The sequence below is a fragment of the Cebus imitator genome, unplaced genomic scaffold (assembly GCF_001604975.1).
Source record: "Cebus imitator isolate Cc_AM_T3 unplaced genomic scaffold, Cebus_imitator-1.0 Scaffold584, whole genome shotgun sequence".
Classification (NCBI taxonomy): domain Eukaryota; kingdom Metazoa; phylum Chordata; class Mammalia; order Primates; family Cebidae; genus Cebus; species Cebus imitator.
In genome coordinates, this window is record NW_016107899.1 from 344,523 (window position 1) to 371,668 (window position 27,146).

A 27,146-nucleotide genomic window follows, 5' to 3' on the forward strand; every position below is an offset into this window, starting at 1 on the left:
GCGCCACTGCACTCCAGCCTGGGTAACAAGAGCGAAACTCCGTCTCAAAAAAAAAAAAAAAGAAAAAGCCTATTGGCAAAATTCTTCCCACATCGTATGCTCACTTTGTTAGCATTTCTAAGCAACACAGTATTTTAAATTGGGGCATGTAAATTGAAGAATGTATTTTTTAAGTCCCAATGCTACTACACACTAAACAGACCACAGTATAGTGTAAACATGGCTTTTACATGTACTGAAATACCAAAAAACTGATGTGATTTGCTACATTGAGATATATATATATTTTTTGAGACCGAGTGTCGCTGTCACCCAGGCTGGAGAGCAATGGCACGATCTCAGCTCACTGCAACCTCTGCCTCCCAGGTTCAAGCAATTCTCCTCCCTCAGCCTCCAGAGTAGCTGGGATTATAGGCATGCACCACCACGCCCAGCTAATTTTTGCCTTTTTTTGTAGATAATGGGGTTTTACCACATTGGCCAGGCTGGTCTCAAACTCCTGACGTCAGGCAATCTGCCCGCCTCTGCCTGCCAAAATGCTGGAATTATAGGTGTGAGCCACCACGCCTGGCCAAGATATATTTTTTTAATTATTTGTTTTTATTATACTTTTAGTTCTGGGATACATGTGCAGAATGTGCAGGTTTGTTACATAGGTATACATGCACCTTGGTGGTTTGCAGCACCAATCAATTGGTCATATACCCTAGGTATTTCACCGAATGCTATCCCTCACATAGTCCCCCACCCCAACACGCCCTAGTGTGTGATGTTTCCCTCCCTGTGTCCATGTGATCTCATTGTTCAACTCCCACTTATGAGTAAGAACATGTGGTGTCTGGTTTTCTGTTCCTCTGTTAGTCTGCTGAGAATGATGTGATGATTTCCAACTTCACTCATGTCCCTGCAAAAGACATGAACTCCTTCTTTTTTATGGCTGCAGAGACACTAACTCTATTGCTGTGGTCTGGAGTGGAACCTGCAATATCACCAAAGTATGCTACGCCAGGAAGAAAATTTGAGAGTATCTGTTTCTAATCTCCCAAAGTTAAGGGGATAACCAAGCATAGACTGAATATCACTTGTAAATGCCCTCAATATTGCATTTCATATATTGAAGAGCTTTTGGTATATTAACATTTTGAAAGGTTTTTTTTTTTTTTTTTTTTTTTGAGACAGCATCTCACTCTGTGGCTCAGCTGGAATGCACAATCTCAACTCGCTCTGCAACCACTGCCTCCCGAGTTCAAACGGATTCTCCTGCCTCAACCTCCAGAGCTGCTGAGACTATAGTCACATGCCACCACACCTTATTTTTGTATTTTCAGTAAAGACGGGGTTTTACCATCCTGGTCAGGCTGGTCTCAAACTCCTAACCTCAAGTGATCTGCCTGCCTCAGCCTCTCAAATACTGGGATTACAGGCATGAGCCACTGCATCCAGCCCAATTATCCATTAAGATGATTTATGCTTAACTTCCATTTATCAATGACACTGACTTCTAATAAGTAGTTTTCTAATTACTATATTACAGAAAATACAAAACTTCTAATATTGGAATGGCTGAAGTGTGTTCTCTATTTCCTAACCGGTATGTATTTTTAAAGCAATAGGCTCTACATAATGGGTGAAATGAAAAATAGAAGTACTTTAGTTTGTCTGTCACTGGCTGTCAGCGCCAATTCTGTGACCCGAGGAAGGAACACATCCAGGAAAATGACAGGCTTCATCTCCCTAAAGGGCACTGCAAAGCTCAGCCGCTTCTCTCTGTCCCAGGCCACATAACTCTTCATCATCTCATCTGAGGAGGTAACTGTTAGAAAAGATTTAAGAAGAGGGTTTTTCCACTCGGAACATTTTTTTTTCTTTTTATTAGCATTAGAATAGTGTCAGAATTATTTACAAATTGAAACATTTCTAATGCCAGCTGTTCTACATTCTGTTAAAGCGAAGCACATTATTCATCTTTCCCTTTTCTTTTGCCTCGGATATGTAATTAAAATATTAGAAATCAGTCTATTTAATTGAGAGTAAAATTATTATTTTTTTTTTTTGAGACGAGTCTTGCTCTCTCACCAGGCTAGATTGCAGTGGCACAGTATCAGCTCACTGCAACCTCCGCCTCCCAGGTTCAAGCAATTCTCCTGCCTCAGCCTCACAAGTAGCTGGGACTACAGGCGAGCGCCACCACGTCCAGCTAATTTTTGTATTTTTAGTAGAGACAGGGTTTCATCATGTTGGCCAAGATGGTCTCGATCTCTTGACCTCGTGATCCACTGGCCTTGGCCTCCCAAAGTTTTGGGATTACAGGCGTTGAGTCACCGTGCCTGGCCTCATAAAATCACTTTTAAACAAGCCTAATAGTATTGAATGTTTAATATCCAAATTCAGTGAGAGTTACTTAAGGTATTTTGTGAAAAAAGGTCAATGAACAATATTTTTCTTTAAAAAAAAAAAAACCTCATTAAAACACTTTACAAATACAGGCTCTAACTCCCTAAATGACCAAAAGTCACTAGTATATTTACCACGAAATTTCAAAAGTAAAAATACAGATAAATTTTTACTAATCAAAATGTGGATTTTTGGCCGAGTGTGGTGGCTCACATCAATAATTTCAGCATTTTGGTAGGCCAAAGCTGGTGGATCACCTGAGGTCAGGAATTCAAGACCAGCCTGGCCAACATGGTAAAACCCAATCTCTACTAAAAATACAAAACATTAACCAGGAGTGGTGGCATCTGCCTGTAATCCCCACTGAAGCGCCTGAGGCAGGAGAATCCCTTGACCCAGGAGGCAGAGGTTGCAGTGATCCAAGATTGTGCCACTGTTCTCCTGCCTGGGCCACAGAGCAAGACTCCATTCCCAACCCCCACCAAAAAGTGGATTTTTTAAAAATTAAAATAGAGACAGCCTCTTGCTATGATATTGCCCAGGCTAGCCTCAAACTCCTGAGCTCAGGCAGGATTCTCCCACCTCAGCCTCCCAAAATGCTGGGATTATGGGCCTCAGCCATCACACCCAGCCTACTAATCAAATATGATAATTCTCATTTTTTTAATTTCTAAAAATATGAAAATATTAACAATATTGATCTCAAAAAGATTAACTTGGAATTCTTGACACTCTAATATAGAAAACAGTAACAGATTACATTGTTTCAAACTACGTAACATGCTTAACAAGCTAGAACACTTGCTCTATTAGTATACTGAATTACTCCAATTTTATGGATATAGTCAAAGAATTTCATTAGGCAAGATATTATTCTTCATAATCTTATTTTAAAATATGTAACTCATATATAGAAATAAACATTCAGAATATATTATAGCCTGGATACATCTAAATAAAAGCACAAATATAAGAAAGTTTACCTGTCAGAAGATTTTTGTTTATTTGTCCTCCCAGAGATCCAAGCATTTGTACTACTCTAATTCTTATTTCTTCTAAGGATATTGCTTCACTCTGTAAATTTGAACAATTGTATGTATATGATTACAAATGGGTTAAAGATTAAACAGAAGTCGATAGGAAGAAACTCTTTGCCACCAATTAGATGTCCATTTCCTAGACCAGCAGTTCCAAACTTTTTGACAGGATCCTTTCCATTCTTAAGAAATATCAAGGACCCCCAAAGAGCTTTGTTTTATGTAGGTCCTGTTTATCAGTATTAATGACATTTGAAATTGAAACCTACAAATTATATAAATATTTATTTAATTAAAACTACTAAATCCATTACATGTTAACAAATGACACACTTTTATAAAAAGCAACTATATTTTCCAAAGAAACGAAAACTATGGGCAAAGTGATCCTGTTTCACAGTAGTGCAGACCCCTTCACAGTCTAGCTCACTGGGGGACAGTCTGAGCCTCACAGCAACGTGTAGTTGGAAAACCAGGCAGGAAATTTTAAATAGTCTTTTTAGGTAACTGTGGTTATTCTTATTTGATAGTACAATAAAACTGAACCATCGGTAGTGTCTTAAAGGTTAGCTACAATGTGGGATCTGAATTGCTATCATGAACTCTATGTACTCCACTACTTTAAAATCCAGTGGCTGATCTTGCACTTCCAGTGGATTTTTCATCCATGTATAATTTGGAAACATTATGTATTCCTCATCTGAAAATACTCGTTCAGTGGATTGTATCCCACATGTTGACACATTTCATCATATACGCAAAAAATAACATCAGCAAGTATCATCACCAATGTTAAAGAAAAACTCTTAGGCCAGGCGCAGTGGCTCACACCTGTAATTCCAGCACTTTCCGAGTCCAAGGTGGGCGGATCATGAGGTCAGGAGTAAAAGACCAGCATGACAAACATAGTGAAATCCCGTCTCTACTAAAAACACAAAAGCTGGCTGGGCATGGTGCTGCACGCCTACAATCTCAGCTCCTCAGGAGTGTGAGGCAGACGAATCGCTTGAACTTGGGAGGCAGAGGCTACCACTGCACTCCAGCCTGAACAACACAGTGAGACTCCGTCTCAAAAAAAAAACTTTAAGTAATAAGAAGCTACCAAACTCAATTGCAATAGTTACAAGTTTTCCCAAATTTTACAGCTCACTTAAAAGCTTGAATTTTATCACTGGCAACAGATTTTCAAAAGTTTTCCTTGAAGGGGCAGGCTCTGTTCATTTTAGAGAAAATGTCTGCCACACATCCACCTCTGAATAACCTCAGTGTGCGTGTCAGTTGTCATTTCAATAAAAATTGTGTCCACAGAGCAGTGGCTACTTCACTCCCGGTTCAAAGTACCATACAGTGCTTTTTCTCCAGACAGCTGTCACACTTCACTATGCAGGCCTGCTTCATGTGCACCTACTGCCTCACACAGAATATTTTTAAAAATCTGTGCTCAGAGTCAATGCTAGGGAATCAACAGTGCTTGATTAGCATAATATCATGGTGCAAACAGACAGAGTAAAAATAGCTTTGGCCTTGCACCCTGGATCACCCAGGGTCTAGCTATACTTAGAGAACCACGGTCCTAAGGAATTGGCATTGTGTATCTATACAAAAATTTTGGCAAAGCACAGTGGCACAAGCCTGTAATCCCTGCATTTGGGAGGCTGAGTTGGGCAGACTGCTTGAGCCCAGGAGTTCAAGACCAGCCTGGGCAACACGGCAAAACCTGTCTCTGCAAAAAATACAAAAATTAGCTGGGTATTGTGGCACACGCCTGTGGTCCTAGCTACTCAGGAGGCTGAGACAGGAAGATCACTTGAGTCTGGGAGATTGAGGCTGCAGTGAGCTGAGATCACACCACCTCACTCCAGCCCGGGTGATAATGTGAGACCCTGCCTCAAAAACAAAATTAAAGCAGTAAGAATAAAAGAAATTTTACTTGTAAAACTAGAGATATATTCAAGTTGTTTTATCCTGCTGTGATAAAATTATAAAAAATTTTATGCTGCCATTTCTAGTTTCATTCTAGTTTCTCAATCAAAAGGTGCCCAAAATAATGATGTAGGAAGAACTGACCCTAGAGTTTGCATTATCACTTTTAGATGTTAAAAGTTTTTCAAATTTTAATTTTTAGTTCATTCCAAAATATTCTAACTCAATTTTTTCTATTCATATCATTCTGACTATCACATCATATGGCTCATCCCAAGAAAACTGGCCTCAAGAAATTATCACCAAAAAAAACCCCAAAAAACCCAAAAGAACAAAAAAGAAAACTGAAACGAACTGAACTTGATAAAACAACGTATTTAAGATCTAGTCATAAATGAAAGTCTTACGTATCCCTGGTATCAGTATTCCGACTTGCTTATTTAATATGAACCAGTTTACCTCTGATTATCCACCAAATACATTTGAGGACAGGGATAAACAGAAAAACAAGACCAAAAAAAATAAACAAAATAGTTAATATAGTTTATATTTTCATGGCTAAAAATATATTAATTTTTTTTCAGTCAGGTCACTCCCATTCCAGGCCGGAGTGCAGTGGTGTGAACTTGCTCACTACAGCCTCAGCTTCCCCAGACACAGGTGATTCTCCCTCCTCAGCCCCCAGAGCAGCTAAGGCCACAGGCATGCGCCACCACATCCAGCTAATTTTTATATTTTTTAGTGGAGACAGGGTCTTCCTAACTTGCACCAGGCTTGGACCGAGCAATTCGCTGACCTCAGCCTCCTAAAGTGCTGGGATTACAAGTGTGAGCCACCATGCCTGGCCAATATATTTAAATTATTTCTATATTGTGCTCTACTTTGTACATAAAAACAACTAACATTTTAAATGAAGATTTTTACTTTTCACAAGTTTAGAATCTGATCTCTGTATTATGTAAGGTACAGAAAATACAAACAACTGCTTACTGATGAAAGGTTCTTTGCCTTCTTCAGATGCTTTAATACGGCTTTATTAAATCCTTTCTGGGCAGCCCGAGAAAGAGCAGACACTTCCCAGTTACTCTTGGTCTCATCTATCAATAGTAAACAAAAATCCATTTAAAGTAGCATTCATTCATTCATTTAATGCACATTAGAGAGGACACATTATATTGTCAAATAGAAACATTAAATTCCTAATTTTAATTAAGATTTTTAAAAAGTAAGTTTCCAGAACAAAAAATACAAAATGGTGGTTGTTTTTAAACATAAAGCATTGTCTGCCAAAAGGAACATGCCTCCTTGAGGAAGCGGCTGACTCCAGGGTCAAGAAGAACCTGAATTATCTTGTGGCACAAGCAGTGGCTCCCAAGCATCACACCTGGGCCAAATCTCAGACAATCTGAGCATCAAAACCAATCACGATGGCGAAAGATTAGACCCACTGAAAAAATAAGAATCCACAAATCTTACTAATATAGATAAATAATAGGGAAAGTTATTTATTGCAATAGAATGTCAACCAGGATGAAAGAAATGATAGGGGTAGAAAATCTCCGTTTTGTAACTACCACCGTTTAAGAACTGATTCAGGAAGAACTGTCAGTGAATACTAAACTATTACAGTGAGCTCGAGGAGAAAGAAGAATATTTACAGTGTTAAAGTACCCTCCCCCATAAATTCCTTTTTTTTTCTTTTAAAGCAATCATAAACTTACAGAGGACAAAGAGTATATAGCTTCTTTCCTGAAGCACTGAGGGCACTGACTCCAACTCAATACCCCACTGCCCACAATGTCTCAATGTGTGTTTTCCAATAGGACATTCTCCCACACAACGGCCCCACAACCATGCAAACCAGATTACCAACATTCACTCCTCAGCCCCACTCAGAGTTCGCCTAAGTATGTTTTTAATCAGGACAGCATATTGCACTTAGTTGACCTATCTCTTTAGTCTCTTTCAGACTGAAGCTATTCTTCAGTATTTCCTTGCATTTCATCATTTAGACATTTAAAAAATTATATGCCAGTAATTTTATACAGGGTCCCTCCATTTGCATTTGTCTAATGTTTTCTCGTGATTAGGCTCAGGTTATGGGAACCAGTTGTAACATTTTGTTAGTTCCCTTATTAACTGCTGAATTAAATAAACTTTGACACGTTCATTTTCTCTCTGCAGAGTCACAGTTCTGCAACTACAAAGTCGTTTCCAACAGTTCTGAGATGTCCATGCATTCACTGACACAGCCAGATGAGCTGCACTGTGGGAGGGCACCTCCTGGTGGTTTAACCCCAGCAACTCTTCTCTTGGTTCCAGAATGAATCCCTGGCAGTGGGATTTTACCTCTGCTCTGTCTCTCTAGCTAGTTCTTTTCCTTTCTATAATTGGGTGGTTCATCTGGTGACCTTCTATGACACATGTTAGAGTTCCACTCTCTAATGGGCCAGAGATGATAAGAGAATCTAGTTTTTGGTGGTTTTTTTTTTTTTTTTTTAACTCCAGTTACGTTAAGAATTTTTAGTCCACTGGGAAAAACAGATCTTTGATATCTGGACTATTCAGTATTTTCTATGTCTGTATCTCCTGGCTTTCGGCTCAAATTGCAGAATTGAAACTATTCACTAAGTTCTCTGTGTATCTTGGCATCTATGTATCTATGGTTAATAAAGGCCTCTACCTAATTTTGTGTATAATGTTCTCCTGTATTTGGAGGGTATTGAAAAACTAGATTATAAAAAATTAGATTATAAAGTTTCTGAAATTAAAAGAGCTCTGCTCTGATTTATACAGATATGTAAATTATGGATTTCTAAAATTCTCCAAAAATAAAGAAGTTGAACTAACAGTGTTTTAAATGTGCTGGATTTTAAAAATCTTTAAAGTTTTCTCAACTCAGGATCATTTAGGAATCCATATTCACATAATTAAGGCACATCTATAGTAAACAGACAAGTTTAATATTTTGGTTTAAATAAATAATATTTTATGTATCAGTATTAAATATAATATGAACATATACTTTATTCTACTTGGGTTTGTTTTCTCTATAGTTATTTAGTCTAGTAAGCTAAAATTACTTCTCATAACTTTTTAAAAATTGTGGTGTACTATACATAACATGAAATGTACTTTTTAACCATTTTTACGTGTCTAATTGAGTGGCATTAATTACATTCACAATGTTGTACAACCATCACTACATCCATCTCTAGAACTTTTAAAACATCTGAAACAGTCCTATACAACTTTTAAGATTATGAAAAATATAAGTTTACGGCTAACTAAACTGAATCATTATCTGGTTAAACTTTTTATTTCCCCAGTAATTACACTGTGTAGCATGCCAACTGGAAGATAATCTCAAATATCTTTACGTAATTTCCAAGCTTGGACTGACTGAATTAATGGATACTTTGGATAGTTGGGTACTTTGATAATTTCTAAGCAAAATATTACTAAAATACTTAAATACTGATGAAAAGGCACAGTTTTGTGTTTCTGTGCTTTTCCTTCTTGCTTTTATAGGTCCTTGGAGATGGGAGCCTTGGGTCATGCTAACAGGCGTGTGCACTGTCTCTTGCAGGGGGGCACAGACAGTGGTATGTGTGAGCTCCATTAGTCTCATACTGCCGGTGTATGAGGCTCTTATCAATTACCCACCCCAGTTTTCCAGGTGAAATATGAGTTTAGTAAGCTGCAAAATTAACAAGCGGTTGTGTGGTTATATTAGAAAAATAGTACAGAACTACAATTGCATGCATGCTTTTGGGTTTTTATTTTTCATTTTTCTTTTTCGAGATGGAGTCTTTTGCTCTATCACCCAGGCTACAGTGTAATGGCATGATCTCCCCTCACTGCAATCTCCGCCTCCCAGGTTCAAGCAATTCTGCCTCAGACTCCCGAGTAGGTGGGATTACACGTGTACGCCACCACACCCAGATAATTTTGGTATTTTTAGTAGAACCGGGGTTTTGTCACGTTGGCCAGGCTGGTCTTGAACTCCTGACCTCAGGTGATCTGCCCACCTTGGCCTCCCAAAGTGCTGGGATTACAGGCGTGAACCACTGCACCCGACCTGGCTTTTTTTTTTTTTTTTCTTGGATTACAGGCATGAGCCATAGCACCTAATCTGATTTTTCTTTTTCCTTTCTTGAGACAGGGTATCACTCTGTTACCTAGGCTATGGTGCAGTGGTACAATCATGACTCAGTGCAGGCTTAACCTCCCAGATTCAAGCAATCCTCACACCTCAGCCACCCAAGTAGCTGAAACCACAGGCGTGTACTATCACATCCAGCTAATTTTTAAATTTTTGTAAAGATGAGGTCGCCTTATGTTGTCCAGGCTGGTCTTGAACTCCTAGGCTTAAGTGATCCTCCTCCCTCAGTCACTCAAAATAGTACCTGGGATTACAGGTGTGGGCCACCGCACCTAGCCTGCTTTTTATTTTTAAGGAAGGAGGATAGTTTCTCATCAAACAGTGAGTCTCAGGCTTTTTGGGATCTGGATCTCCTTCCAGAATTGGGAGTTACTCCACAGATCTTCCTTTTGTGGGTTAAAACTAGTAGCAGTTACCATATTGGAAACAGAAACAATGTTTTAAAGACTTATTGACTAATTTGGAGATCATGTTAACATTGCATTACATCTCAGTATTTCCATAAGAATAGTTCTCATCTCCCAGATTCCCTGGAAACTGGCGTTTGAAAGTTATGCCAACAGGTTTCAGAATATGAAGGGACGTAACACAGGACCCATCTTGGAAAGTAACTATATGACTCTGAAAAGATAATTTGAAATGAGTTAAATTTCTAGCAAAGGTCACTCAACCTTGAAAAGTTTCCTTCTTTGGCTTAATGATTAAGGTCTTGGCCTATACCATGAGAAGCCTTTCTTCTCTTTTTTTTTTTTTTTTTTTGAGCCAAAGTCTATCTCTGTGGCCCGGGCTGGAGGGCATTGCCCAATCTCCACTCTCTGTGGCCCAGGTTGGAGTGCAGTGGCCCAATCTCTGCTCACTGCAACCTCTACCTCCCGAGTTCAAGCAATTCTCCTGTCTCAGCCTCCTGAGTAGCTGGGATTATAGGGGTGCACCACCATGCCCAGCTAATATTTTGTCTTTTTAGTAGAAGTGGGGTTTCATCATGTTGGCCAGGCTGGTCTCAAACTCCTGACCTCAGGTGACCCACATGCCTTAGCCTCCCGATGTCCTGGGATTACAGGCATGAGCCACTGTGCTCAGCCAAGAAGTCATTCTTTCTACGTAATCTGCCAAGATAGCAAAAAATTCGCTGACTTATAAAAAAACTTCTGACCTTTACGCTGACTTCACTGTCTGAAAAAGGAGATTCAGGCCGTGTGTCTTTAGCAGGAGAGGCCCAGAGTGGCACTGAGATCCCCTCAGCAAGCCACATCAGGACACACGTGTGGCCCACAAGTCTGACTGTTAGTCAATGAGCTAAGAAGGGCTCTACCAGGTGTCTCTGCTGTAAAGTCACTATTTTCACTCTCAATCATTAGTATGTGTTTGAGTGAGGTACTCTGAAACCATGTGTGGTAGACTGAATTTTAAGACAGCTTCATGACCTGCTTCTGGAGTTCCTCCCGTAACTATTATGTCAATGGCAGAAGAGAGATCATCCAAGTGGTCCTAAGCTAATCACACAAGCCCCTTCAAAGTAGTTTTCTGCATGTAATCCCAGCACTTTGGGAGGCCGAGGCGGGTGGATCACGAGGTCAAGAGATCGAGACCATCCTGGTCAACATGGTGAAACCCCGTCTCTATTAAAAATACAAAAATTCAGCTGGGCATGGTGGCACGTGTCTGTAATCCCAGCTACTCAGGAGGCTGAGGCAGGAGAATTGCCTGAACCCAGGAGGCGGAGGTTGCGGTGAGCCGAGATCGTGCCATTGCACTCCAGCCTGGGTAACAAGAGTGAAACTCCGTCTCAAAAAAAAAAAAAAAAAAAAAAAGTAGTTTTCTGCAGCAAGTATTAGAAAAGGAAGTCAGACTTGGAGCATACAAGGAATTGAAAGTGTCATGCTGGCTGTGAAGGTGCAGGGGCCACCTAGGACACTCAGAGGCCTCCACAAACTGAGAATCACGCTCCAGCCATCAGTCAGCAAGGAGACAGGAACCTCGGTCCACCAATCACATGAAACTGAATCCTGGCAACAACCTGGATGGGGAGTGAATAAGCCTGGCCTAGCCAACTGCTTGATTTCAGCCATATGCCTCAGCCCATCTGGACTTGTGTCCTACAAATCTATGAAATAATTCACAGATGCTATTTTAAGCTAAGTTTACAAGAACTTACTACATACCAAACAAAAAAAACAAACCCCACTAGGAAACTTTAACTTGCTCATTTTACTTACTTATATCTGTACATGCTCATTGCTTCCTATTTGATTCCATGGATTATAATGTTTCCGAAGTATTTATTTTGATGCTCAAATCATCACTTATTTTGCCTGTGACACTTCCCCCATCATTCTTTGAATAGGTTCTTACTTTCTGGATGTTCTATAAAATATAGTATTCTAGGTTCATAATATATTTTCCTGGCCCAGGCTGGAACCAACGAGTCCGGGTTCCATTAATGTAAAATGAGCTGTAGGGCTGGACGTGATGGCTTACCCCACCACTCTGGGAGGCCAAACTGGGCAGATCACTTGAGGTCAGGGGGTGGAGACCAGTCTGTTCAACATAGTGAGACTCCATCTCTACTAAAAATACAAAAATTAGCCAGGCATGATGGTGCATGCCTGTAATCTCAACTACTTGGGAGGCTGAGGTGGAAGGATCAATTAAGCCCACTGGGCAGAGGTTGCAGTGACCCAAGACTGCACCACTGCAATCTAGTCTGGGCAACAGAGTAAGACTCTGTCTCAAAGAAAAAAAAAAACATAAAAAAGAAAATGAGATTTGGAGGCCATGACCCAGATGCCAGGTTTGCTTGTTTCTATTCAGATACCACGCTCCCAGGAAGGCCCCTTCAGTGGACAGAGTACATGTATCTCTGTCTCTCACATACACACACGCACATGCACACTCTATCTCTCTCTCCCTCTCAGTTCTATTTCCACATTTATTTAGATGCATCCATATGTGAATGTACATATGTAACTGGCGAGGGGGAGAGAGAGAAGGAGGACCATCAGTTCACACCGATATACCCACTTCCAATGCACCTCCACCGTGTCCATTCCAGTTTCCTGTCTTTCTGTATTTGTAGCTCACTTCAACATGAGAAACCTAGTTTCTTTTATTCTCAATGAATTTATGTATTTATTCAATTCCCTGTATGTAACCAAACTACTATCTCCATCCCCTCCTCGCCCAGCCTGCACCCTGACATCCTAGACAGCTGTCCCAACATGTGGGTACCTCATCTTGCTTGGTGGACTCCACGCCACGCCACCCCTTAAGGCATGCCCTCCTCACATCCTTGAGAGCACCTGGGACCTCCCCCTGCCCAGTATCTACCTTCCTCTGTACCACCTAAAGAACTCAGGACTGATCACTCTAGGAAGGCTTCAAATTACTAACTCACAAAGAGGGAGAAATAGTAACTTGACAACCACAAAAAGATAATGCAAACACTGGCCAACTGGTTAGAGTGAAAACAGCTAGCAAAGGCACTAACCGTCCTAAAAGGACCCAGCATCAGCCCAAAACTAACCAAGAGGAAACTCCAGACAAACCCACGTGGAAGGACACTGTACAAAATAACTGGCCTGCAGCCCTCAAAAATGTCAGGACATGAGAACTAAAAAAGCTTGAAGAACTATCCCACATTAAAGAAGGCTGAAGAGTTACAACTAAAAGTAACACATGAGCCCACAGGTGTCACTTAAAAAGAAATTAATGGGACAAGTGAAAAACCTGCACATGGACTATAATTTGAAAGAGTATGTACCCATGTTATTTTTCCTGATTTTGATAATGATACTGCAGTTATGTAAAAGAACATCCTCGCTCTTAAGAAATATACAATGACACATTCAAGATCTATAACATCTTCAGCTTATTCACACAGTTCTGAAAAAAATGTCCCATGTAAATATAAAAACATGCACATGCATACAACAGAGAAAGTACAGGGAATAACACAAATGGTACAAAATCTTAATAACTGGTGAATCTAGACGGAACACATGGAGTTCTTACTGTTCAGGCAATTGTTCTGAAAGTTTGATATATCAAAAAAAAGTTTAAAACAGTAACTTTTGTCACCTAAGTTTGCTTACTTTCTGCTTTTCTAAATTATCAAATCACCTTGAGAGTACTTCTGTTTAACACGCAAATCGTTTAAAATAATCACAGTAGGGCCGGGCACGGTGGCTCAAGCCTGTAATCCCAGCACTTTGGGAGGCCGAGGCGGGTGGATCACGAGGTCAAGAGATCGAGACCATCCTGGTCAACATGGTGAAACCCCGTCTCTACTAAAAATACAAAAAATTAGCTGGGCATGGTGGCGCGTGCCTGTAATCCCAGCTACTCAGGAGGCTGAGGCAGGAGAATTGCCTGAACCCAGGAGGCGGAGGTTGCGGTGAGCCGAGATCACGCCATTGCACTCCAGCCTGGGTAACAAGAGTGAAACTCCGTCTCAAAAAAAAAAATCACAGTAACTTCCTTTATTAATCTAAAACAAATCTTTTCAATGAGTTACTTAACAGGACTCAAGAAAGAAAATACTACAAAGATATGTTATCAGATACATTCATTTAAGCAATATATTTGTCATGAATACTCAAATAATGGCACTCCTTATATAAATGTGAATTTTAAAAGCTATAAAGTTAACTAGTTTGTGGTTTTGGTCTCTAAAATATACTTGTTATTATAATCTTTAAATATTGTGACTCTTTCTTCATGAACTCTGCATATATACCGAGGATGTCCCAAAAACCAGACATGGTGAATGAAATCTGTCACAACTTTCACAGAGTATTTCCAAGCCAATAAGATTTAACAATAAAATAATGATTTACATAAGTAAAACCTCACCACTTTTTTTCTATATTTCTTTTCTTGGCCTCATGAAAAAAAAAAAAAAAACTTATAAATTAACAATTGACTTCTACTTTTAAGACAGTAAAGTTTAAATTCTTAAAAATACTTCAGTCTTTCTCCCAATGGAATCTTTCTTTTTGCTTCCATCAGATGACAATGCCTCTTTTCATTCCAGTTTAAATAAGTCTGTGCCCCCACCCTGACTCTGAAGTTCTACTTTTTCGTTTCTTGACTAGTAATATTTCTACCTGGCCAGATAACTTGTTTCTTTGACTCTTTTCCCAAACCTAATTTTTCTATCATGACATTTTTTTCCCCAATTTTTAATTAGCTATAATTAGTGTGCTTCATCAGTTCTAAAAAGCAATAAAAATCTAGTGAAATTAAAATACAAAATTACTATTGAATTTTCTAAAGGTTTTATTCCTGACTGATTTATTCAACAAGATTTTTTGCAAAGCAGTGTATTAGGAGCCATAAAAAGTCCCAAGGTATTTAAGACAGTCCTTATTACTGAAGATTTTATAAATATTAGTAAGCTATAAATAAATGAAAAATGTTTTTAATATCTCAACTATATTTCTTAGTCATCCCAATTATGTTCAGATAAATAAGAGAAATTACAAAAATAGCAATCAAACATATTTTGAACATGCTGGGTTTAAATTTCAGCAGTTACAAAAATACAGTCCTACTTATTATAGCTATTCCATTTCCATTTTAATTACAGTACACAGAGCAATTCTTCTAAATCTTACCTGACAAGGCTGAAATCTTCAGGTATCCATCCAGGCAGGGGAGAATATCTTTGTAATAAGGCTGCATTTCATGTTTGTGGATGTAAACTGACCATTCTTCCAGAGCATTCAGGCCTACTTCTGCCAAGGGGGCATAGCTCAGGCCCAGTTTGAAAGCCATCTGTATGTTAATACAAACAAGTTAATCGGAAACGCAGGAAATATAAGATTTAAAGAAAAAACATACCCATTAATTGTGGTTTCTAATGAATACTCCTTTTAATGTCGGACACCAGACACTGCTGGAGATAAGTGGGTGTAGTCCAGGAAATTAGGAGGAAAGCAAGTAGCTGTCTCTGTGACTGTGGTACACTGCAAAACTTTCAAGACACACAGGTTTAACTCTCACATCGACCTCCAAGTGCAGCTTAGAAGTCACCAAGGGTCTAAGTCCCAAAGCCAGTAAGTGGCAGAAGCAGACCCTGACCCAGTTGTGCCTGCTGGGAAGCGCCTGCTGGGACTGCCAGGGGAAGAGCATGGTGTTTCCATGTGCTCTGGGACTCACAACAGTGATGAAGACGTGGCTCTCTTCAAGATATCACCTACCTGCAGCACAGGAACATAGGCTCTAATATCGAGTTTGATGATGTCATGTGGGAGGGACAGAAGAAAGGTCAAACAGGAGGCCAAAAGTTCATCTTTGTATTGCTTCATTTTAACTGCCACCTAAACAAGAAGGAAGACAGTGCTGTGTATCTGAATAGAGCCTACTTTTGAAAATCAACTAAAAAATATTTGCCCTATTCTCAAATACAAAAAATGGGCTTGTAGCCTTTATTGATAAGACCACATTCACTTACAAATTATGCACTAACCTCCAGGAAAGTTAATTTGTTGAAATGCATAATTCCTACTACATGGAAAAGCAAGAATCTATTTCATCTTGAGTTGCCATTACTCAACTGAATTATGTTAAAAGAGCCTGAGGAACTTTTTTTCTTTTTTTAAGGTAGAGTCCTGCTCTGTCACCCAGGATGGAGTGCAATGGCTCAATCTTGGCTCATTGCAATCTCTACCTCCCTTCAAGTGACCCTTCTGCCTCAGCCTCCCGAGTAGCTAGAATTACAGGCGCATAGTATCACATCTGGCTAATTTTTCGTATTTTTAGTAGAGAAGGGATTTCGTCACATTGGTCAGGCTGGTCTTGAACTACTACCCTCAAGTGATCCACCCATCTTGGCCTCCCAAAGTGCTGGTACTACAAGCATGAGCCACTGCACCTAGCTGAGGACTTTTGAAGCACAATAATTTCCTCTATTCATTTTTTTAAGACATACTCCCACTCTAGATTTAGCAAATCAATTTTTGGTTTTATATTTTTTTCAGACAGTGTCTTGCTCTGTTGCCCAACCTGTAGTGAAGTGGAACCATCTCAGCTCACTGGAACTTCTGTCTCCCGATTCAACCAAGTTCTCCTCCCGCAGCCTCCCAACCCAGCCCAATTTGTTTATTTTTGTTTTTTTGAGAGGAAGTCTCACTGTCACCCAGGAAGCAGCGCAATGGTACCATCTCGGCTCACTGCAACCTCCACCTCCCAGATTCAAGTGATTTTCCTGCTTCAGCCTCCTGAGTAGCCGGGATTACAGGCTCACGCCACCACACCCAGCTAATTTTTATATTTTTAGTAGAGGCGGGGTTTCACCATGTTGGTAAAGCTGGTCTCAAACACCTGACCTTCTGATACATCCACCTCAGCCTCCCAAAGTGCTAGGATTACAGGCATGAGCCACCGTGCCCGGTACCAATTCTTAAAATAATTAGATTATTTATGATCACTAGGATTTTTTCAATAGACATTCATTTAACAATAGCTCATGATAACACTAAGATAAATTATTTAAAAATTACCTCTTTGCCAAATTTCATATATAAAGCAAAGCAAGAATACTTTTCTGGGTCTTCAGGAGAGTGCTGCAAACTCTTTGGACTAACTCCCTGTCAAATAAAACAGCAAGTTAGTACACTGCACAAGAATCTGGAGACTGTATCCTAATCCAGTACTTCCCAGCTTGTCTTCAAAGGTGCAAATCCATTTCAAGTTACCAAAATCTAGTGCAGACCGGAGGGAGAATCAGCTCTGCAGACATTTCAAGTCACAGGCCAGTCAGTACAAGAAGGGGGAAGGCAGAAGCTAGTCAGAAGCCATGGATACAGCTAAATCCATTCCCTCTTCTCCATCTCACTCTGTAATCACCCAGGTGGGCTCCACAAGTTACTGACTGGAGCCTCCAGAATGCTAATTCAGTTGTTCTCAAACTTCACTAGGTGCCAGAATCACCTGGCAGCTGCTAGCACAAGTGGCAGAGACCACCCCCCAGGGCTTCTGATGCAGAAAGCAATGCTCAAGGCTGCTGGTCCCAGGACCACACTTTAAGAGGCCTTGTTAATCTTATATAATTAGCCAGGTGCTTGAGCATCAGGGCAAAAAATGCTGCTAAGTTTTTAGAGTGCTATCCAACTGCCACTCATCAATTTATTAAATACATATAATAAAATTAGTAGACTTTAAAACAGCATGGGCCATAATCACACATTTTATGACTCATGACCTAAAAAAAAAAACACAAGAAGATTCAATGCCCTGCAAAAAAGACTCACCTCAAAATATTTTATTTTCTTGGCATTTCTTACTGTAATAGAAAGCAATTTGTAGAAACCACTGATGAGGGGCAACCTTGTCGACTGTAAAATTAACTCATGTGAAAATGAGTACACCCACGGTTCAAAAAATTCAACTTGTTTCTCAGGGAGAATCTCTCTGCAAAAACAAATTAGAAATTGAAGGTAGAAATTGTTATCATACTAATCGTATTTAGCTTTATAAGTATAAGGAACATAAACAACTATAAGCTACAATTCCATCACAACAATTTTAGATATACATAAAATGTTTAGATATATCTATAACCCATTTTCTCTACCTGAGGATCTTTCAAATATAAAAAAAAAAATGAAAACGGAGCTGGGTGCGGTGGCTCATGCCTGTAATCCCAGCATTGTGGGAGGCAGAGGCGGGTGGATCACAAGGTCAAGAGATCATTAGACCATCTTGGCCAACATGACGAAACCCCATCTCTACTAAAAATACAAAAAAAAAAAAAAAATTAGCTGGGCATGGTGGCATGTGCCAGTAGTCCCAGCTACTCTGGAGGCTGAGGCAGGAGAATCAATCGCTTGAACCTGGGAGGCAGCAGTTACAGCGAGTTGGGACCATGTCACTGCATTCCAGCCTGCTGACAAAGCGAGACTCCATCTCAAAAAAATAAATAATGAAAACTGTAAGGTGGTACACTTAGATATATTTTAAAGATCTATATAATCAATGATAGATTTTAAGTCTTCTATTATTTCCTTTCTTATATCTATAAAAGGAATTTATAGCCAATTACTAATAATCATTTTTATTCTTAAATAATTAAATTTTTACAAAATACCTGCAAAATTCCACCAGGTTAATGAAAGCCGAAAAATCTTTAGGTTTAGCTGGATGCAAGTTAGCCGCTGGATCTGAAGTCGGGATCACCCAAACACCAGGCGCCTCATCTCCGTTCTTAAAGAGTAATTGCAGCAAAGAAACACTGTACCATTGAATCACAAATCACTCAACAAATAACTTTCCAACTGACTTCACAGTCTAGGACCCATGCTATGTAGAAAGAACGCAACAGCAAGAAAGACCAAGATGGGAGCTCAAGAGCTACAGTCTGATGAGAAGGGCAGGGCTTGCAGAAGGCGCTCACGAAAAGGACTCAAGGGAAGTGATGAAAGAATGGGTCAAACACAAAAATGCCAGGAGGGCAGCACTGCTTGATGAAGCTAGCAATAATGCCTTGACAGAGACAGAATTTTAATAGGTGACTTGGAGTTTTCAAGTGAAGAAACAGTGAAATACAGAAATTATGAACAGTATTAAGATAAATGAAAAATATGGTATTTTGTGAAGTGCAGGAAGATCAGTTTTAAACACGTTAAGTTTGTGTCACCAAATTGTGTTGCCGAACACAACTGTGTATTCAAATTCAAATGTAAAACAAGTAGTTAGAAATAGAGAACAGGAACCAAGAAGGGAGGAGGAGGCTGGAGACCAAAGGTATCTGGGAAGTGTTAACAGGTGGTCATAGATCTGCTGGAATGAAACTGGAAGGCCAGGGAACAGAGGAGAAAGGGAAGCCACTGAAGACAGCAATGAACATACACACATGTTCTAAAATGCAGGTCTGTCAGCTGACATAGTTCCAGGAAGTCCCTTTCAGCAAGTTTTTTTTTTTTTTTTAAATAAAACTATTTTAGACATATGCAAAGCACAGACAGCAATGAAGTACACATTGATGTTGTTACCTATCACCCAACATGAAAATAGAATACTGCAAGTGCAACAAAGCTGACGTTGCCACGGACGTCATGTTTCCTATGTGCATCCTCCCCATTACCTCTTGTCTATCTCAGGACTACAGTGGAGGTACTGATGCATGAACTCTAATCAGCACCATCTAGTCTGAAACAATCATTGCAGTAGAAAGCAAGGGAGAGGACTTGCCGGGATCTCAGCTCTTTCTCACCAGCCTAATTACTATGGAGTCCAGTTGCCTCAGGCAAGAAGAGCAAGGCAACTCCAGGCTGGTAGCCTTAAGCTACGACTTATCTTTAACCCAGGCTAGGAAAATGGGATGCAAAAGAACAGGAGGGCATTTTCTTGTTTCTCTGTCTATTATCTATATTCTACTATCTCAGGAACACATTTACCACCTTGTACCACAATTTGGAGTTTCCTTAACTATAAACAAGAGCAACCCCAGGCTTCCCTAATCCTACACAAAGTCATTTCTACACAAAATAAGACTTCTGTCACTCTTTACTATTGCTAAGGAATAAGAAATAAATGAGCCTAGTAAATAACTTTTTCCAAAAAAATTAACGTATTAATATATCAATTACTTCTTGAGCCATCTAGTAATAACATTTTCTATACAGTAGGTTACATCCAACAAAAAAGCATCAATAGCACATAATAATCCTGAAGAAAACAATTTTCTCCAGTCCTCTACAAATGTGTTACTAGGCCCTGATCATTTATATGCAAAGACAGTTGGTACAAAGATGATGAAAAAGTACTATTGATAAAAATTTCGAACCTCTTGTTCCCCAGCAGTCTGTGTTTCTAGTGTAAGATCCAATTTCTCAACAATCTTCAAAACAGATTTTACAAATTCATCATAAAGTAAATGACTCAGGCTTTGATGGGAGGAATTCACAGAGAAAAATGCTTCATCTGCTAAAATAGAATCCTTTAAATAAAGAAAAACAATAAACTTCAAAATCTTGTGCAAAAAAGTATGAGTATTTTATAAGCATTAAAACACATATACAGATGTATGTGCAGATTTGGGTATTATGGCAACAGTGATTATAAACTGTAGCAGATTTACCTGGAATTTTTCAAGCTGCAAGATACCTTCCTAAACTATTATGACCGCATCATTTCAGTCAGATATCATTTATCTAGTCATGCAACAAATACTTATGTACACAGTGGTAACTGAGAAGATTTAGGTGAATCCTAGTCAAAGCATTTACCCCAATTAATTTGTAGATGTGTATGTATAAACACAAATATGTATAATATGCATATATAGACACTATGTCTTTTATGTCTGTGAACATATGTATGGCTATGTGCATATACAACTAAATATGAAAACATATATAAACATGCACATGGACCAGGTGCGGTGGCTCACGCCTGTAATCCTAGCACTTTCGGAGGCTGTGGCAGGTGGATCACCTGAGGTCAGGAGTTAAAGACCAGCCTGGCCAAAATGGTGAAACCCCATCTTAATAAAAAAAAATAGAATAAAAATAAACATGTACATATACGCATACATACAAATATATATATCGACTCTCAGAATCGATTTAAAAGTATAATCTGTCATTTCTCTAAAAGTGAAGCTATTTTACCATTCCAAAATAGGACAATTACTCTGCCTATATTTAGTCTCATATTTTACAGTACTTACAGAGATATCTAACATCACATGTAAAAAATAAATACTGGCAAACTTACTATCAACTGGTGTTTTATTTCAGTAAGAAAAAAACTAAAACCACCTAAGATTTTTCACAAGATAGGAATCACATATTGACAAAAACTGCTTGTCGTAGGCTATTAATGCTTAAACTGTACAAAAATGCTAGCCACTACCTGACTTAAAGCAGACACTGAGGAAATGTCTGTGAGAAATGTATTAAGCAAGAAGCCTTATTCTAATCCGAAGTGATGTACAGAATAGCTATGCACCAATCCTCTTTATACCTACTACATTTACTGGATTTATCTTCACAAACAAATTAAAAAAGAGAATAGCTCTTCCTTGATGAAAATACTTTCTGTTACCTAGGAGGCTGGACCTGTGAGGAAGAACAGCTTAGCATGAGCTGTACCATCCTGCTACTTAAAGCTAAAATAAGGACTCAGCTACAGTAACTAATTTACGTTAAAGGAGTTCTATATTTTTGTTTCTTTCATTTATTTCTACTCTCATTCTAACTTCCTGATCCATAGTTTTAATTTTTTATTATTTGAAGTACACGGTTTTTAACTTTTGAAAGTTAGTAAAATATAATTCTGAAATAAACAATTCTTGTGTCTAAACTACAGAGACTAATAGAGAAAGTAGGGTACATTTAAGGCTTTCAAATGGTAAATGTTACCATTATCTGGTCAGAGCTCAGGAGATGTCTGAAGAGATCCACATAGTCTTTGTATGTGGGCACCTTCCATTTGCCAGTTCTGACTTCCCCTGAAGCACGGTGGTCTTCAGATTCAGACTCAGCACCCTGGCCAGGAAGACAGCATGACAATATTTAGTGACAGATTCTCAGAAGCAGCACTGCTGACAGAACATGCCGGTCTTCAGAATTTTCTAGATTAAATTGTCACTCATAGGAGACCATATAATTAAGGAAGACAGACAAGCTAGGTGCGGTGGCTCACACCTATAATCCCAGCACTCTGGGAGTCAAGTGGGCAGATCACCTGAGGTCAAAAGTTTGAGACCAGCCTGGCCAACATGGCGAAACATCTGTACTGAAAACACAAAAATTTGCTGAGCGTGCTGACGGGCACTTGTAATCCCAACTATTCAGGAGGCTCAGGCAGGAGAATCACTTGAACCTCGGAGGTGAAGACTGCAGTGAGCTGAGATCGCACCACTGCACTCCAGCCTGGATGATACAGCAAGACTCTACCTCAAAACATAAATAAATAGATAAAAAGCTGAAAACAACGTGATTCTTCTGTGACTAAAACTGTGATACACCAACAAAGTATTTCAATACAATATCCACTGAATGCGCTATAATCCTTATCTCGCTTTCTTACATATTTCAAACTTTAGTCTCATCGTACATCCTATAACTTCTGGGAATTAAGATATGCCTCCCCTAGCATTTTGTCCTAGAGTTTCAAGAGAGAAAACATTTCTGTTTTAAAAAAATGTATAAAACCTAAAGTTATACTTAAAGATGTTTCATACCTTAGAAGTGTCTGCGCACCTAATAAAATATTATAGAGGTACTATGTTCTTTTCAAAATGTAAAGCATAGCTAAAAGAAAAGAACGGCCACTTCTGCAAAATTATACTCGAAAACCTCAGCAACATTCCTAACTTCCTGTGATAACAGATAAATTTTCCAAACATTAAAATTCAGAATTTACCTTTGGAAGGACCACTGGTTTAGAACATATTCTGATTAACCCCTGATGCACTGAAAAAGGAAAAAACAAAAAACCAAAAATGAAGGAAACGCTGAAAAATATACAATGAAACACTAAAAAAAGAAAAAAGTCAACAGTCATTATATTTTGGAACCCAACTTTACCTCTGAATTTATTTTCTAAGTTCATTAATAACTTTAAAACTTAAAACTATTAACATTCAGACATAATAGGATGAAAAAAGGAAGAGATTTTGGTCTACCAAAATTTAGTTCATCAGACATTGTATCAAAGATACAAAAGAATTTGGTAACAAGATTCTCTTTACCTATATCAAATAATGTGTCAATTATCCATCATTACCCATAAAAACAATAAATTACAAACTTACCCACAGTACTAATGCAATTCCTGAGAACTGGTCCTTTTGCTGCCAAGGCTAGAAACACCTTCACTATGGCTCTGCAACACACCAACTGCATTTTTGGACTGTACTGTGGGAAACTGTCTATCTGCATCACCACGAGGTGCTCCAGAACTGGAGTATATATCTCAGGAACCTACCAGAAATAAACAGCAAACTATGAGTAGAGGAGGGAATCACAGAATACAGGAATAATACAAATATTGAAAGTAATTACAACTGAATTAGATACTTATTAAAAGAAAACATGGTCTGTCATCTAACCTGCTAAGCTTAACATTTATTACTGTGATTGCCTTAATAAAAACACACACACAGAGTAAAAACTGTCTTGAGGTGCAATTCTATCCCAAGCAACAATTCCGAATCTTTCAGAAAGATGGAAAGAGAAATTTTTTTTCTTGCTCTGGATAACAAAAAATCAAGTTTCATGACAATAATTCTATTGCCACAAAATGCTAACTATGTCATGTTGTTCACAACAACGCCTACACTAAATGTATCATATGACTCCATCAAATGATTTTAAGAAATGAAGATTAAATACTTAAAACTGTGCTCAGTTTAACTATTTCACTTACCGTGTCAAGGTACAGCAAGACACTTGCAATAGACTGCAGGAAGCTTGGCATCTGATAAACACGGTCATCACCAATGTCTGTCTGGGTGAGGAACATCTGCTTGCAGCGCTGAATGAGCTCAATGTACATGATGTCAACATCTTTTGCATTTATAACCTTGCAAGGCTTTAGAAAAGGTAAAACAGAAGACTTCATCAATCTTATCAAGATCAAAATAATGATATTTAATAAGGTATCATGTGTTAAGCCATGTGATTATAAACACAAGTTTAATAAGCTTTTTATTTAAGAAGAAATACAGATAATAAAATACGATATCTGGCCAGGTGCGATGGCTTGTGCCTGTAATCCCAGCACTTTGGGAGGCCTAGGCAGGAAAATCATGAGGTCATAAATTCAAGTACCAGTCTGGCCAACATGGTGAAACTTTGTCTCTACTAAACACAAAAAGCCCACAAAAGTTAGCCAGGCATGGTGGCGCACACCTGTAATCCTGGTAGCTGGAATTACAGGTGTGTGCCACCACGCCCAGCCAATTTTTGTATTTTTAGTAGAGACAGGGTTTTACCACGTTGGCTAGGGTGGTTTCAAATCCCTGACCTCAGGTAATGTGCCTGCTGTGGCCTCCCCAAGTGGTGAGATTACAGGTATGGGCCACCACACCTAGCTAATATTCTTAAATATATCTCTTCCTGTCATATAAATTTTTTTTTTTTGAACTCTTTCTAAAACTGAGTGAAATCAACTACAATTTTACTTTAAGAATAAGAAGCAGCATAACACAGAAGGGAAACATGGTGTTTCTATTCTTCAGACTCGGACTTATACCGTGGTTCTGTCAATTCTGTGAGTCTCTTGACAAGGTTCCTAATTTCTCTGGGTTTCAGTTTGCTAATCTGTAAAACAGTAATACTCAGCTCCTAAGAGAGTTAGGAAAACTTAAGATAACACATCTAAAGAATTCTAGTACATAGTAGACAACACACTAATATAGTGACTCTCAGAACATGTGGTGAAGGGACTGGTTGTGGACCTCCTCAGTATACCTAAATCCATGCACTCAAGTCCCACAATCACCCTATGGAAGTCTCATATACAAAAAGTTGGCCTTCTATATACGTTTCCTATCCAGCACACACTGTATTTTTGTTTTCTTGAGACAGAGTCTCACTCTGTTTCCCTGGCTGGCGTACAGTGGAGCAATCTTGGCTTACTGCAACCTCTGCCTCTCGGGTTTAAGCAATTCTCCACCTTAGCCTCCCGAGTAGCTGAGATTACAGGCGTGTGCCACCACGTCCAGCTAATCTTTTCTATTTTTAGTAGAGATGGGGTTTCACCATCTTGGCCAGGCTCGTCTTGAACTCTTGACCTCGTGATCTACCTGCCTCAGCCTCCCAAAGTGCTAGGATTACAGGTGTGAGCCACCCCACCAGGCCACATGCTGTATTTTTTATCCATGTATGGCTGAAAAATATCTGCATATAAGTGGACCTGCGCAGTTCACAGGGCCTGCTGTATTGTTACAAGTATTAGATATTACTCAAAATGCAATGAATTAGATTCCTTTAAACAATCATGTGAAACCAAGACAAAACAAAATAAGTTAATGAGACATACTCCTGCAAAAAGTCCATATCCACGGATAGCAATGGATAACTCCTTGTTGTTTGAATCCATGTTTCTGATGATTCCATAAAACTGCTCCATAAAGTACTGCAGCTTACTCTTATGCATTTCTGCATTTTTCGCCACCATATAAGAAACCTGTAAATATATATTATTTATTTTTTTGGAAATACTTAATAACAACGGAATCTATACAAACATGGAAAAACTAGAACTGTTTGGATGCTACTAATGTACTGTTACCATTACACATAATTGCTTTTAATCATAAAGACCCTTTCTTCCATTTTCCTTAGTCTCTATCAGGTTCAGAAGTGTCTTAAATAAGGCTAAGTGAGATGTTTTTCCCAGAGAAAGGGACTAAGAGACCAAGGATACGCCTAAGTCTGACCAAAAAAAAAAACAGGTTTTGAATTAAGGCTCTCTGATGAAGCAAAGAGCAGTCTTTAGAACTCACCGGTTACCCACAGGGTGAAAGAGAACTGTCAGGGGATCAGTGACTTCAGACATCATCAATAAATAGAGTTCGGGACAATCAGAAAGACAAGGCATCTCAGTTTCCAAAAAAAAAAAGCAACAAACTATAAAGCTTAAATTAAGTGATGCAAGGGGAAAATGTCATCTGAGAAGCAAATAGATCATTATTTACCAAACCAAGAAGCAGGAGCCTAAATGCAGGAACTAACACAGGTATTCGAAGAGCATTCCCCATTTCAGCACAAAGACTGTCCAGGATAAGAATGGAAGGAATCCAGACAGTCATCAAAGGAAGAACAAAAAAAAAAATCCACCTTCCATTGCTAAATTACCCATACACTTCCCAGTGCCCCTAAGGCCAACAGGTCTTAGCGTGTGACCTTCTGGGAACTTTGCTCCCTGTTCGTGTTTGAAGAATAAAACATCATATGTACTCTTTCATAATTTCCTTCTTCATAAAACACATCACAAATGTTTCTCAGCAAGTAAACAAACAACATCATTTTACTTAATTACAGAATAGGGAATATTACATACTATAATGTGTAACCACTTAAACACTGCTAATTTTCTATTATTGTATTCTCAGTAAGCATGTTTCTAATGCATCTATATTCAACTGTTTTCGATATATAATATTTAAAGACTTGAAAATAATTATTGAACAGCAGACAGAGGACAGATTAAAACATTATGGCTCATAAATACATATATTACAGGCCAGGCTCGGTGGCTCATGCCTGTAATCCCAGCACTTTGGGAGGCCTAGGTGGGCAGATCAGGAGGTCAAGAGATTGAGACCATACCGGCCAACATAGTGAAACCCCATCTCTACCAAAAAACTACAAAAATTAGCTGGGCGTAGTGGTGCATATGTAGTCCCGGCTACTCGGGAGGCTGAGGCAGGAGAATTGCTTGAACCTGGGAGGCGGAGGTTGCAGTGAGCCGAGGTTGCAGTGAGCTGAGATTGCACCACTGCACTCCAGCCTGGCACCTGACGACAGAGCAAGGCTCTGTCTCAAAAAAAAAAAATTATATAGGGCCGGGCGCGGTGGCTCACGCCTGTAATCCCAGCACTTTGGGAGGCCGAGGCGGGCGGATCATGAGGTCAAGAGATCGAGACCATCCTGGTCAACACGGTGAAACCC

The 27,146-nt window shown here is 39.1% G+C and overlaps 1 protein-coding gene across 3 annotated transcripts in view; it reads right to left on the reverse strand.

Moving 5' to 3' along the window:
* The window catches only part of PRKDC (protein kinase, DNA-activated, catalytic subunit), a 186,211-nt gene that overhangs the window by 133,993 nt on the left and 25,072 nt on the right, over positions 1-27,146 (reverse strand). For all 3 annotated transcript variants that reach the window (XM_017516405.2, XM_017516404.2, XM_037734203.1), the window contains 14 exons: positions 25,513-25,659; positions 23,896-24,060; positions 23,282-23,450; positions 22,891-22,940; positions 21,885-22,010; positions 20,306-20,458; positions 18,608-18,723; positions 17,772-17,931; positions 17,022-17,108; positions 15,720-15,839; positions 15,135-15,294; positions 6,345-6,451; positions 3,378-3,468; positions 1,650-1,813 (listed from right to left, as the gene is read on the reverse strand). In XM_017516405.2, coding sequence (XP_017371894.1) covers positions 1,650-1,813; positions 3,378-3,468; positions 6,345-6,451; positions 15,135-15,294; positions 15,720-15,839; positions 17,022-17,108; positions 17,772-17,931; positions 18,608-18,723; positions 20,306-20,458; positions 21,885-22,010; positions 22,891-22,940; positions 23,282-23,450; positions 23,896-24,060; positions 25,513-25,659 — 1,815 coding nt within the window. The remainder of the gene's footprint in view (positions 1-1,649; positions 1,814-3,377; positions 3,469-6,344; positions 6,452-15,134; positions 15,295-15,719; positions 15,840-17,021; positions 17,109-17,771; positions 17,932-18,607; positions 18,724-20,305; positions 20,459-21,884; positions 22,011-22,890; positions 22,941-23,281; positions 23,451-23,895; positions 24,061-25,512; positions 25,660-27,146) is intronic.